We start from the raw sequence: 13,883 nt of genomic DNA, 5'->3' as shown, positions 1-13,883 counted from the left end.
TTGTTTTTTTATTGGCATCAGGTCAATTTAAATAATTTTAGATGGCCCATTAATTTAATATTTTTAGATCAATTATTCATTAATAAAATTTATTTATTAATTTATTGAGATTGGGATAGAACTGGCACACGGCCGCCCAGGGGCACAAGAGGAATAAGACCGTGAGAAAAGAAAAACGAAAAGTGAAAGAGAGAGAGAGAGAGGAAGAAAACAATAGAACAACTATACACAAAAATAATTTACGAATTGATTAATCCAGTCCATTATTTTATACATGTTCGATTTGTTATTTTTACGCAAAGCAATTTGAAAATAATTTGTTTCTCATTTATTTATTTAATTTTTTTTTTGTCATAACGGATATTCTAATATATCACGTTAAGGCATCCTAAAAAGCTGTGGCATTTTAAAAATTAAACCAGTTTCTCGATCCAGATTCGGAACATGGCCTCATCCCTTCTCCGCCTCCATCTTCCCTACTCTCCCTGCCGTCTCCTGCTCGCCTCTTCCTCCTCTTCCTCCCTTCTCTTCTCACCCCTCTTTTCTCCACTCTCGTCGTCTCCTTGCCACTTCTCCCACTCCCATCGCATCTGTTCTTCCCTCTCCCCTGCTTCGTTGCGTCTCCATCCTCAGAGCGATCGACCATCTGCCTTTGCGGATCCAGACGAAGAAGATTCCGTTGAAGAATCATCCAAGTTCGGAGACGAAGGGAGAGAGGAAGGTCGGGCAGTCGCAGACCCTCCGCTTCCGCGGTTGCCGTCGCCGAAGCTGAGCATCAAGGAGAAGAAGGAACTGGCTTCGTATGCCCATAGCCTCGGCAAGAAGCTCAAATCTCAGCAGGTCGGCAAGTCGGGCGTGAATCCGTCGGTTGCTGCTGCCTTCATTGAGACTCTAGAGGCCAATGAGCTCCTCAAGGTTAAATTTATATCTTAATGTTTTCTCGTATGTTATAGCTATCGGTCATAATAACTCTTGGAAGTAGAGAGCTTGGTCTACTTTCAAGCTATCTTAGGTAAGTGATAGGATCCTCTTCCATGGTTAATTCAATTTAGAGTAAAATTAGTTACTTTATTGTAGACAAGACACTCTCTTGGATGCCAATAACTAATCACACAAGGGATCACTTTTGTAAAAAATATATATATATATGAAATAAAATACCCCATGCCATTTTAGAGATTGATCTCCCCAAAGCTTTCATCCCCTTTCCTCTTCCATTTTTTTGGCATTTTACGTTAGATAGGACATGGGCTTCTATTAGCAAGAATAGATTGATGAGAACTCAGGGAAGACTAGGAAAAATTCTCTTATATGTGATTAGATGTGGATGTAGTCAAGAAGTGTAAGTTTATTTCATTCCTAAGCTGTGAATGCAGCCAAGATGTGTAAGTTTATTTTAGATTAGAAAGACAATAATTACAATGACAGCAAGTCCCAATAATTGGGGTTTGTCTTTACAAATCTTATCCTGTGATTTCAACCATACTACTGATACCTAGGTTTCATAAATAATTTTTAGTCATGTCAGGTGGAGTTCTTCTTGTGTCAGTTTTCAATGCTCTCAGCAACTCTAATTGATCCAACTTTTCCTCTAAGTCTATTAGTCATGTTGATCTTTTCCATACTGTTTGAATTCTTAACATGCCCTCTTTCATCTAAAACATCCAATTTGCAATACTTTTTTATTATTTTATAGTAATCCTACGCTTTTATCTTAGCATATATTTTTTAGGTGGTATCTTGAATTGTAGAATTCTTTAATGGTACTATCAGAGGCTTAACTTTATTTTTTTTATGAACATGTTCGTTGTAGGGTTGTGTAATAGCACCGTTCATCGGCTACAGAGGGAGGGGTGAATAGGTGTGACCTAAAAGTAAAATTTTCTTGCAAGACAAAGTCCATTCAATTATTAGCATGTGTAAGGTGCTCATGTGTGAGTCAATTAATCATTTCAACACTCCACTCCTACTCTATGGTCTATGACTTTTGTTAGGTGAGTTGATCTTAATCCATCCACTGCAATCGTATCCTTTACAAAAGACAAGGGAGTAAAAATCTTGCACTTAGTCTTCTAGGATGATTATAATTAATGTTCCTTATTAGTGCAATCTTGTCCAAAGTAGTCGTGCTTGACCAAAGATGTGTTGGGCAAAGTGTTTAAATTAGGATTGCCCTTGTGTGTTGATGTTCCTTATTTGTGTAACCATGCCCTAAGTGGTAGTGAAGGATGACACATGAAATGAGTTGAGGGCTTGGTACATTCGAGGGACTTAGACATGAGACGATAGGCAAAGTAAAGCTGGAACAAGTAAACTCTTAAGTGAGTTGTGTGAGTTGAGCATTCTATATTTTTGAATTCAGACTGAACTTCAATGATGACTCAACCTTAGTTTACTTGTAATCGATGATCCTAGTGTGGTGAGTCGGCTCCTTAGTCGACTTAGGATAGTTCACTCATGAACATAATAATTTATTCTGAGTTGAGTTGGTTGGGCAGTCAATTGAGTTGAGTGAGCAATCAATTAGATCCCATAGAAGTCTAAAATAAAACCATAGAGGAAAGCTGCAAGAGTGAGTCAATCGAATATGTTGTTGTTAGGTAGAGCAGTTGACTAGAATCAAGGTGATTAACTAAAATCCTTGCCGGGCAGAAGGCTGATGCGATTGCAAAAAGAGTCAATTAGAAATGGTTAAGTTGATTGGAGTGTTGCAGAATAGAAAGTGAAACTTATTTGAAGACAACTTGAAGGGTATAAATAGAGAACCAATGGGAGCCTATTAAGTTTGGCGAATAAATGGTGAATTGAGCTTAATTTTCTACATTATGTGCTCTCGTTGTTGTATTTCTAGCATTAGTATTGTAGTTTCCTTATAAGTTTGTAGTTCATTCCTCATTGTAAGAGGAATTTTTTTAATAGGTTTATTTGCTTCATAGAAGGAGAAAGTGAGATTCAAAAGTGACACCTCAAGAGTCATATGTTATGGCCTTGCAAAGCATTCACAAAAGTAAAGAGTTGAATTTTCAGGTAAGCCATATTTCCCCCCTCTATCTATCCGACACTACATATTAAAGCCCAGATGCTCAAGGACTCACTACCAACCAAGCAACAACCTAGAGAAGAAAACACTTCAATACATCCTACAAGTGGTATTATATTGAGGTCGCTTTTGAAGGGTTAACTGCACTTCATTGATCTTTAAACCTCTAAAATATAGACAAGATTTTGCTGGTGGAAAGGGAAGATGTGGAAGCATCGGAAATATTTGGCGATGTATAAAAATTTGTACCCTTGTTTATCCCTAAAGAAAGGGTGTTCTAACTATTCAATAGCTATTCCATCCTTGTTGTCCCTATGCCACACCTAATGTCCTACGCGTCACATAGTGTGCGGCTGCGCGTGCACGCGCGCACACACACACCTGATGTCCTACGCGTCACACAGTGTGCGACTGTGCGCGCGTAGGACATCAATTAAAAATTAATATTTCCATATATAAATTCCAAATACATTAATATACCCCGTAAACATATTACTATACACCGTAAATGCTTAAATTTTTTTCATTTTTAATTTTTCTTTTAACTAAACACTATAAACCAATTGGGAAAGCCTGAACCCTAGAGGTAAAATCTTAAAATTTTTTATCTTGAATACTCTAACGCAATTAGGAAGCCTAAATTTTAAGGGTAAAGAGTTAAAAAATATTTTAATCCAAAATTTAAAAAAAAAACGCCGCTGATATCCTCCGCACGCATAGTCACACACTATGCGGGCACGCAGGATATCATCTGCGTGTGTGTGTATATATATATATATATATTGTGAATTTTAGAAGCTTTTGATAAATTTATATTTTGATTTAGCCTGATGTTAACCCTTTGGTATATTTCCAACCAAAATTTTGGAATTTGGACCACTAATTGACTCACTTAGATTAGCTTCAAAATTTTCACCATTGATGCAGTTCCAATAGACTTCAAGTGCCTTTAGTTGACTCACATCCTCTTCTACGAGCCTTATCCTACAAGACAACGTCAAACGCCCATTTTTGGTTGATTCAAATTCAAATTACTAAACCAATCGAGTAGGCAGTCAACTTAGGTAGCTGTAGTCGACTATTTTGCGAATCAGTTGACTCAAGCCAGAATCAAGTAGCAAGCTAACAATTGACTACAGAGTTGACTCAGCTAATCAGTTGACTCCATACTAACACCGAACAACTGAATTTGCTTGTCTTTTGTGATTAATTTAAATTTAATTTTTTGGTTTAATCAAATCGAAACTTTAGGTTCTGTAACAAGATCAAGAATTCTGGTTAATTCAAACCTTAGTTTTTTGGTTTAGTAAAACAAAGTTTTCAGCTTAATGCTAGCCTAAATTTTCTAATATTTAAGAACTATGATCTCTAGTTTATTGAATCTAAAGTTTTGATTATGTAAAAAAACATATACAAGAGAAGAGGTGACTCTGTAACGCTGAAGTTAAGAACTCTTGAACCACAATTTAATTGATTAATCATTTTACTAGAATTATTTTATTGATTAACCTTTTACAATGCTTGCTTTATCATCTATATTGTCGCATCACTTATCTTACATGCTTGAACACATTCCATGCGAGATACAAGTAGTGGTATTTTATGTGGTGATCATAGTTACGATCCAAGTTGTAAGTCGTGAAAGTCATGACAACAAAAGCATACAGTCCGAGAGAGCGCAAGAGTTTCTCAGTTGGTCATTTGCGTTTTCAGTTTGTGTTCTATGCTTCTATGATAATGCATGACTATGCTTATGATGTGATGCTCCATTATTGCTTGATGTTTTATCTTGTATGTAAAATTTTAATTATCTGAATTTCTCTTCATATAGGTATTTATTCTTAATTATTTGTATTTCTGTACCTTTGTGATGATATATGATTATGTTGTGATGCACCGTTATTACTTGGTCTTCAATCCTTCATATTAATTCTTAAATTTCTATATTTCTCTCCATATGATTTTCTATTAGACCTTAGCCCAAGAAAACCCTATTCAGCAGTTGTGTTAATGCCAATTAGTTTAATATTTTCTTCTGAATCCTAATAAGCGGTCTAATGAATGATTTGGAAAAAGAGCAATAGTATAATTATGATGATGTAGGGTCCTAACGCACATACAAGTGACCAAGGTTTAAAATTTTGACCCGTGCCTAGATTTCGGTTTCAGACTGGAACGATACGATTTCGGTATCGTATCGTGCCGTGTCGATATAGTTTCGATATTTTTTTTTATTTATATATAATAATTATAAGATAAATATAATTATGGTCTATATATAAAAATAAGTTGTATATTGATTTTGTATAAATTTTCAATTATTAAACAATTTAACATTGTTAGAAAAAATAATTAAAAATAGTTTTATTTAAATAAAATTGATAGATCAATAATTCGAATTAAATGGATCTATCTATAGTAATAAGTATAAAAATTAATATAAGATATTACTTTATATATAATAATAATTATATAAATTAACTATTTATTTATTTATTAAATAATATATATTTTTAATAGTAAAAAATATCAAGTAAAAAAAATATAAAATAATAAAAAAAATCAGAATATAAATATTATTTATTAGATTTTTAAATTTTTTTTAGAATTTTAAAGAATTTTAAAAAAATTTTAAATGAAATTTAAAATAATACAAAATATTAAAAAAATATAGTAGAAATTTTTAAATGAAATTTAAAACATTAAAAAATCAGAATATTAATTAATAAAATTTATTGAATTTATTTTAATTTTAAATATATTTTTTATATATTTTATTAGGATATTTTAATTAGGGTTTATAAAAGCCTGTTAGAAATATCACTGGTCCTTAGGAATTATTTAAATTAATTAAATAAAATAATTATTTATTAGAAAAAAAGAAAAAAAAGCGATCGCGAACCCGCGATCGCGATAGCGAACCCACGATCGCTCACCGCGATCGCCGCGGGGGGCGTCCGGCAGCGCCGGAAGCGTCGTCGGACGCATCCGGCGGCGCCGGAAGGGTCGCCGGACGCGTCCGGCGGCGCCGGAAGGGTCGTCCGGCGGCGCCGGAAGGGTCGTCCGGCGGCGCCGGAAGGGTCGTCCGGCGTCTCCTCCTGCGCCGCCGGAGGCGTCCGCGACTCCTCGAGACGTCCCTGTCTCCTGTGCCGGTTTCGGCCGCCCGGCGGAACGGTAAAATTCGTTCGTGCCGGGCGGCACGGAACGACATTTGATTCCTTGCAAGTGACTGCACCGTGGTGTGATAATTGACCTCAGCATAACTCATTACCACATTTAATATTCTTTTACTATTCTTATTTGGGATTTTTTTATTATTTTTTTTCCCTTGGTGTTTATTTCTAAGTATCATTTATTTGGCTGTTGTTTTATTATATTACTTGCAAGACTTAAGAACAAGAAATTTGGTGAACCTGCAACAGAAATTAGGTGTGGGTCCAAGATGTCTAAAACTATTATACACAAACATTTTGTGTCTATTGATGTTAACTAATTCTCACTTCTTTTCTTATTGCCAAGGTTCTAAAATTCGCTAGGCGCTAGTCGGGCGGCAGACCAGTGCCTAGCGCCTAGGCCGCCTAGGCGGGAACTAGGCGGCGCTAGGCGGATTCCTCGGTATCCCTTGTTTCATGTGGACTGTGGACAATGTTATATGTAAATCTAAATGTTGTCTTAAACAATTTCATAGCAATGAAGATCTAACTATGTATGCTGAAATAAATACATACTTTCCAATACCAAAAAATGAACATGCAGTAAGTTATCATAATCATATAGTAAACAGTAGAACATTGGAAAATAGTAGCAATAGTTCAATTCAAGATTATAATGCATTGTGAACTAGTAACCACTAAGCAAAATATAATTGTTAAATAACATAAATCATGTCTTAACAAAATGAGTTCAAAATTGGGAAAACTAATAATATCTCATAGACTCATATTTATTCTACTTCTTCTTCTCCATAATTTTCAATAACTTGTTCTTCATCGGACACAAACTCAATATCATTATCGTGATCCTCGTCTTCTTCTTCGGATTCAAAATCATCTTCATGGAGTTCTCTCACTCTGGAGCTTCTTCGGGGTTGTAGATTTTCATCTGCTCCACTTGTTTCATCAACCATTTGCCAAGTGAGCCCGGAACCTAGTTCAACTTCATCATCTTCCCCACCATCCACAATCCAACCTTGTGCATTTGAAGCATCTTTTGCAAGAAGGACATCAACATTTCTTTCTTTTTCTCTTTTTTGTTTGTTCAACAATCTAGCATTAAATTGGACAAATACTAGATTGTTCAACCTGTTGGCATCCAACCTATTTTTTTTCTTTGTGTGAATCTAAAAAAACAGAGAAAGTAAATACTATAGTTAGTACCTGAATATAGAGTATAGACGTTAAAAATTATAACTAATTTAATTAAAGAGTAGACTGAAAGTTTAAAACTTACTCCTTCAAATGTACTCCAATTTCTTTCACACCCAGATGAACTTGTAGTTAATGAAAGTATCCTCAATGCCACCCTTAGCAAGTTAGGTGTGTGAGCACCGTATGTACTCCACCATGCACATGGATCAAATGTATCATCATTTTTTTCACATGCTTTTGCTGCCAATGTTTTTCCAAATAACCCAGTCTTATTTCTATATTTTGGAAATTCCTTGTTAATAATTGTATCTTGTAAATCTAACTCATTGGCATGCAAAGTTTCCATGCATTCAAAAATCCCCATCGCGACCTCCTCATAAAGAGCAATCGAACTATCTTTGTAGTAAAAATAAGGATTCAACAAAAATGCAGTGATATGCAATGATGTATCAAATCTATCCTTCATTTTTGACTCAATAATGACTATGATAGGCTGATAATTTGATTCCACGTTATTCAGAGCCACCTTGATATCTTCTTTAGTTTGAAGAAGCTCCTCATATAGAAACCCCATCGATGACTTTCTATCTCCATCTACCAATCGAAGAACTCTTACCAAAGGAGCAAATATTTTCAAACAAAGTGTTACACCATTCCAAAAACTCATGCTCATCACTGTAGAGTAAGCCAATTTTCCTTTGTTTGTTTTTGACCATTTACATTTCTCCCACATATCACTTGTAAACATGGCCCTTAAACTAGCTTTTTTTTCAATCAAACTTTGCAATGTGAGGAAATTTGATGCAAACCTGGTAACTCCTGGTCGGACTATGTCTCTCTTCTTCGTGAAACTTCTCATCAATGATAAAGTCTTATGGTGAGCATAGATGAAAATACTAAAAGCCTTGGACTGCTCAATCACCTTTTTATATCGTGGAAGTTTGCCAATACTTTCAAGCATGAGATTAATAGTGTGAGTTGCACATGAACTCCAAAAGATCCCAGGTTGTTTTTCTCTCATCAATTTAGCTGCAGCCATATTGTTGGTGGCATTGTCTGTAACAATCTGAACAATATTCTGAGCTCCTACTTGTTCAACACACTTGTCAACATACTCAAAAATAAGTTCAGCTGTATGTGCCTCCTCTGAAGACTCCTTAGACTCTAAAAATGTAGTACCCTCCTTGCAATTAACACACAAATTTAAGATGCTTCTTCTTTTTCTATCACTCCATGCATCTGTCATGATCGAGCATCCATTCTTTGCCCATTCTTCTTCATGTTTCTTCAGTAATTGTTTTGTTCTTTCAACTTCGGCTTTCAATAGTGGCTCCCTAAGTTGATATTGAGTTGGAGGCTTGAATCCTGGTTCAAATTGACCCACTGCCTTCATTAGTTGCTTGAAGCTATCATTATCAACAGCATTGAATGAGATTCCATTTTTATAAACCCATCTCCCAACATATTGTTGAACTTGTTGAGTTCTCTCTTTGAAAAGAGCCTCATTTATATTTTTTTGCCGAAGTACTTTACTTCCATTGGAGCCTGCATTTTCTGGAGCAATTGCCGATGCATATCTATCCATGGGGCCAAGTGGAAGAGGTTTTTTAACTCCATCCATCCCTTCAATTTCAAGACCTTCTTCATCTACGGAAATAGCCACCTCTGCTCTATAACTTTGTTCTTCCATTATTTTGTTTTTCTTTCTGTTCCTCCCTTCTAAAATAGCCTGTTTGCACTTATTTTTGTCTTCTTGAGATGCTTTTCGACAACCCGATACATTTCCAGGTATATTTTCAATGTGTTCCTTTATCTTATACACTCCTCCTGACATTGCTTTTCCACATAACTTACATTTAATTTTGTCGAGGTTCTTAGGATCAATCAATACTCCAAACTCCCATCCGATGTCATTTGATTTTTTCTAAGAATTTCGGATTCGGGTTGAGTGACAGATGCTGTCGAAGATGGATTGCTTGCCGTTGATAACAGATAATCTGAAGGAAAAAAAATTATATATAACAAGACATAATATGATAATAAAATTTAATTATACCATACAAATATACAATACAAAATAATGAAAATATGAAATATAACATTAAGTCATTAACAAGTCTGAGAATATTTTTTTATATATCTTAATCTAATTAATAAAATTTATTAGATATTTGTTTAAATAAATTTAATTTTAAATATATTTTTTATATTATTAAATCTGTTATATACTTATATATAAATTAATAATATTTATTAGAATTTTTAAAATTTTAATTTAATTTTCATATTTTTAAAACTGATTTATATAAATTAATAATATTTATCAGAATTTTTAAAATTTTAATATAATTTTAATAATTAATATTTATAAATCCAATTAATATACATTTATAATATATAAAATTTATAAATATGATTTATATAAATTAATAATACTTATTAAAAATTTTAAAATTTTAATATGTATATATCCGATTAATATAAATTTATAATATATAAAATTTATAATTTATAAATAATTAAATATGATTTATTAATTTATTAATATGTATTATATGTTTTTTAATTTTAATTATTTTTATATTTTTAAATCTGATAAAGTGATAAATGATAATATTTATTATAATTTTTTAAATATGTTAATATATAAATTAATATTTAATATTATTTATTTAAAAAATTAAATATATTATTTATATATTTAAATATGATTATATAAATTAATAATGGTTATTAGAATTTTATATATTTAAATTTGTTTTATATAAATTAATAATATTTATTATAAAAAAGATAAATTTTAAATATATTTAATTGGGATCTTAATTTTATTAGGGTTTATGAACTCAACCTTATTATTAAATTATCCCCGTTAGGAGTTAGGAATTGTTTTAATTTATTAAATCTAAAAAAATTAAAAAAAGAAAAAAAAAACGCTAAAAACGCGTCTCTGTCGCGAGTCTCGCTACTCGCGCGACGGCGCGGACGCCACGGGCCGCCACCGGCAGCTCCGGCGTTGCTTCCAGCGACGCCGGTAGCGTCGCGCGGAAAGCTTTTGGCACAGCCAGAAGCATCACGACTCTACCGGCGTTGCTTGAAGCAACGCTGGACTTCGCCGGCGCGTACGACGCGTCCGGCGAAGCTTCCGGCAACGTCTGACACCTGCGATGCGTCCGGTGTTGCCGCGACGAAGATTTGAGAAACAAACAAAGTGCGATGAAACAAAAATGAACAGAAACAAAAACTTACCGGAAGCAAGCGATCAGGGAGCGATCAGGGAAGACGAACAGTCAGGGCGATGAAACAAACGAACGCCTGGCAAATACCTAAAATTCGGGTTTAACATGCCTTAAAAAGCTTGGCCTGCCGAAGTCCGCCGAAGCCCGCGGTGGACCGCCGAGGACCGCCTAGGCGGCCTAGCCGCTTAGGGCTTCCGCCTCGCTGGTTTCCGGCGCGACATCCTTCCGCGCAGCGCCTAGGCGGCTAGGCGGCCGCCTAGGGCGCAATTTCGAACACTGCTTATTGCTGAAATTACATTTCATATACTTATTTTTAGTTATACTTAGGTTAGACATATCATAATATCATTTGCAAATACGATACACACACAGTGGGCCTTTAGGATAGACACATAAAATCATGGCTCACTATTTCACTTTTTGTGGGCCCCATCACTTTGTGTTTTTTCCTTGAATTTTTTTTCTTGAGCATATCATTTTTCTTCTTGAATATGGCTCATGTATTGCCTCTGGCAAAGGGTGGCCTCAATCATGATTTTCTAAATTTACCAATCCCAATATAAACTGGAATCATGGATTCAAGAAGTCAGGTCCCATAAGAACATTAAGAAAAGGTGATAGTTGAACGAAATTACATGGAATGAGGAAGTCAGCCAAAGTTAGGTAAGAATTAGTAAGACATTTTTGGGTTAAATTATATTAACATCCCCCTTAATTTACTAATATTCCATATACACATCAGTTTCGCTTCCAAAATTCTTCATGTTACATTTAACATGGTCAATTTATGAGTTCTGAATGTTTAGATTTTTGTGATTATTTTTTAACAGGGATTCTTGAATATCAAAAACTTATTACGCAAAATCCTATTTTTTTGGAACGAGTCGAAGGAGTGGGCATTATTGGTGGGGAAGAGGCGATAAACTGGGGTTTATCGGGACCAATGTTACGAGCTTCTGGAATACAATGGGATCTTCGTAAAATTGATAATTATGAGTGTTACAATGAATTCGATTGGGAAGTCCAATGGCAAAAAGAAGGAGATTCATTAGCTCGTTATTTAGTACGAATGGGTGAAATGAGGGAATCCATAAAAATAATTCAACAGGCCCTAGAAGGAATTCCTGGCGGACCCTATGAAAATTTAGAAGTCCGGCGCTTTGGTAGAGGATAAATCCAGAAGTCCTTGCAACGGACGGCCCAACAGCTCCACCATCTCAGATTTGACACCCCACGGGAGGAAAATGCCTTGTAGTGCACCGTAGTTGGAAATTTAACCATGGGTGCTTGGGATATTGTCTGGGCGCTCTGCCGCTACACCATTAGCCCGAGGGGCAAGGGAAGATTGTTATTGGATCAAGGGAAGGCTGTTATTGGATCAAGAAATAAGTTTGATTGTACTTTTTGATATATAAGGTGTCTTTTGGATTCAAACCTTAGTAACTTGTTATCTAACTTTGATCTATATAACATGACAAATCGGTAACAATTCTCCAATGCTCCATTTATCATATTCCCTTTATCACATCATATGCATGGAATAGAATTCACTTTCAAGATTCCTTGATGGTGAAATGTAGTCACTGGAAACTCAAAATCTTGTGCCAATGAACATGGAGATCAGAGTCCTCTTCACTTCAAGTCATAATATTGAGAATTCTTATTCAATTGTCTCTTCTAAGTTACTTATAGTAAGTTGTATCTTTCCTTACAATTCATGCTATTTGAAAGTATGGCTGGCACCTTTGCCAGGTTAGTAATATCATGTCCAAGTCTCAGGGTATTCGTTGGATCAAGAGGAAATTGTTGGATTTACAGAGGCCAGCAGCTTTTATTGGTTTGGGTATATCCCTTAATTATAACACAAGATTTCCAGAACAAGTAATCACATTGGTTCTTGCTTTCATTGCTTGTTGTGGGTTCTTTCTCAAGCCTTTGTAGTCCCTCTGTTTCAACTGAATTTCTATAACTATGCAGATAAATTCTAAGACAACAAATGTTACTGAGCTAATGAATCCATGTAAAACCTTTGAAAAAGAGTATTTCGCCTGAAGCTACTTGTTCAAGACTACCAGATGCCTAGCAGTTAAGTCACTTGGATTGTGGAATCGTTGCAAACCATTAGCTGCTTATGTATTCACATAGCCGAGTCAAATAGTTGAAACAAAAAGGATATGCTGGTGATGATGATGATTATTAGTTTTTAAAACAAGAGTTGAAAATCGTTGTACTGATAGTAAACTCGAAAGTACTAATCATATTTGATACATGCAGTTGAAAGTACATGGGAGTTGCCCGGGGGAGCTGAGTGACGTAATAACACAACTTGAGCATGCGACTGGATCGGTGTCTGTTGGACAGATTGGCCGCTCAGTCATTCTTTACAGACCTAGCCTCAGCAAGTTGCGGAAGAAGGAAGCGCAAAATGCCAGTAATGCATGGACTGCAAAATATTCAAAATCCTCAAGCACCTCCAAAATGGAGATCAAAAGGAAAATGTTTGTCCGTCGAAGCAGATGATACCATCCCCTTGTAAAATTCAGTTCCTGTAATAGAGCTTGATTGCTCGGTTCAACTTGCGATGGTTTATCTTCTATATCACAATGTTGTCACAATAATTGAAATTCATCAATTATGTGATATGTTTTGGGTCGTCACAGAGGTATTGCTATCACAAATGGAAGAATTTTTTATTAGTAAATTAGCTTGCATTAAAATTTTACGGCATTTCGCACTCAAAAGTTTTGAATTCTCAAAAGAAAAGACGCATTGTAATTTTATTTTTCACAAAGGTCTCATTTGATTTCAAAAAATATTTTTTCCACATTTCTATCTTAGTTTAAAATAAAAAATATTAGTTTTTAAAATTTAAATCGAATCAAAGTAAACTGAATTACACTAGAAAAAAAAATAATAATTTAATTATTTTATTATCATACGAAAGTCATTAATGATCTAAAAGTTTTTTTTTTAATAAATTTTACAAAAGGTTTGGTTGTTGTATATATATATATATATATATATTAAATTTTAAAATTTTTTAGTTTTTTTATTTTTTTAAATAGAAAAAGTAGATTAATAAAAAATTAGTCGTCTGTGATTTATCTCCTCTGTATTAATCCGGGATGAATTGATGAGGATGCTAAAGACAAATATATTTATCTTTATGAGGTGTTGCCACCTTGATTAAGCAAGTATCTCTGAGTCATCAGTTTGGAAACTTCTATGCCACATACA

At 34.5% G+C, this 13,883-nt stretch overlaps 1 protein-coding gene across 1 annotated transcript; it reads left to right on the top strand.

Moving 5' to 3' along the window:
- The first annotated feature begins 404 nt into the window (after positions 1-404).
- LOC122051992 lies at positions 405-13,303 on the top strand. Its single transcript, XM_042613361.1, has 2 exons — positions 405-915; positions 12,921-13,303. The coding sequence occupies exons 1-2, from the start codon at positions 445-447 to the stop codon at positions 13,164-13,166; spliced, it is 717 nt and encodes a 238-aa protein (XP_042469295.1). The 5' UTR covers positions 405-444; the 3' UTR covers positions 13,167-13,303.
- Positions 13,304-13,883: the final 580 nt, after the last annotated feature.

This window comes from Zingiber officinale, chromosome 3A, assembly GCF_018446385.1.
Source record: "Zingiber officinale cultivar Zhangliang chromosome 3A, Zo_v1.1, whole genome shotgun sequence".
NCBI lineage: Eukaryota > Viridiplantae > Streptophyta > Magnoliopsida > Zingiberales > Zingiberaceae > Zingiber > Zingiber officinale.
This window is presented reverse-complemented; position numbering and strand designations above follow the sequence as displayed.

Excerpts from the sequence above, each read along its gene's own strand:
- LOC122051992 (XM_042613361.1), top strand. The coding sequence starts at position 445 with ATGGCCTCATCCCTTCTCCGCCTCCATCTTCCCTACTCTCCCTGCCGT. Across the intron at positions 916-12,920 it reads AGGCCAATGAGCTCCTCAAG|TTGAAAGTACATGGGAGTTG; the intron begins GTTAAATTTATA and ends TGATACATGCAG.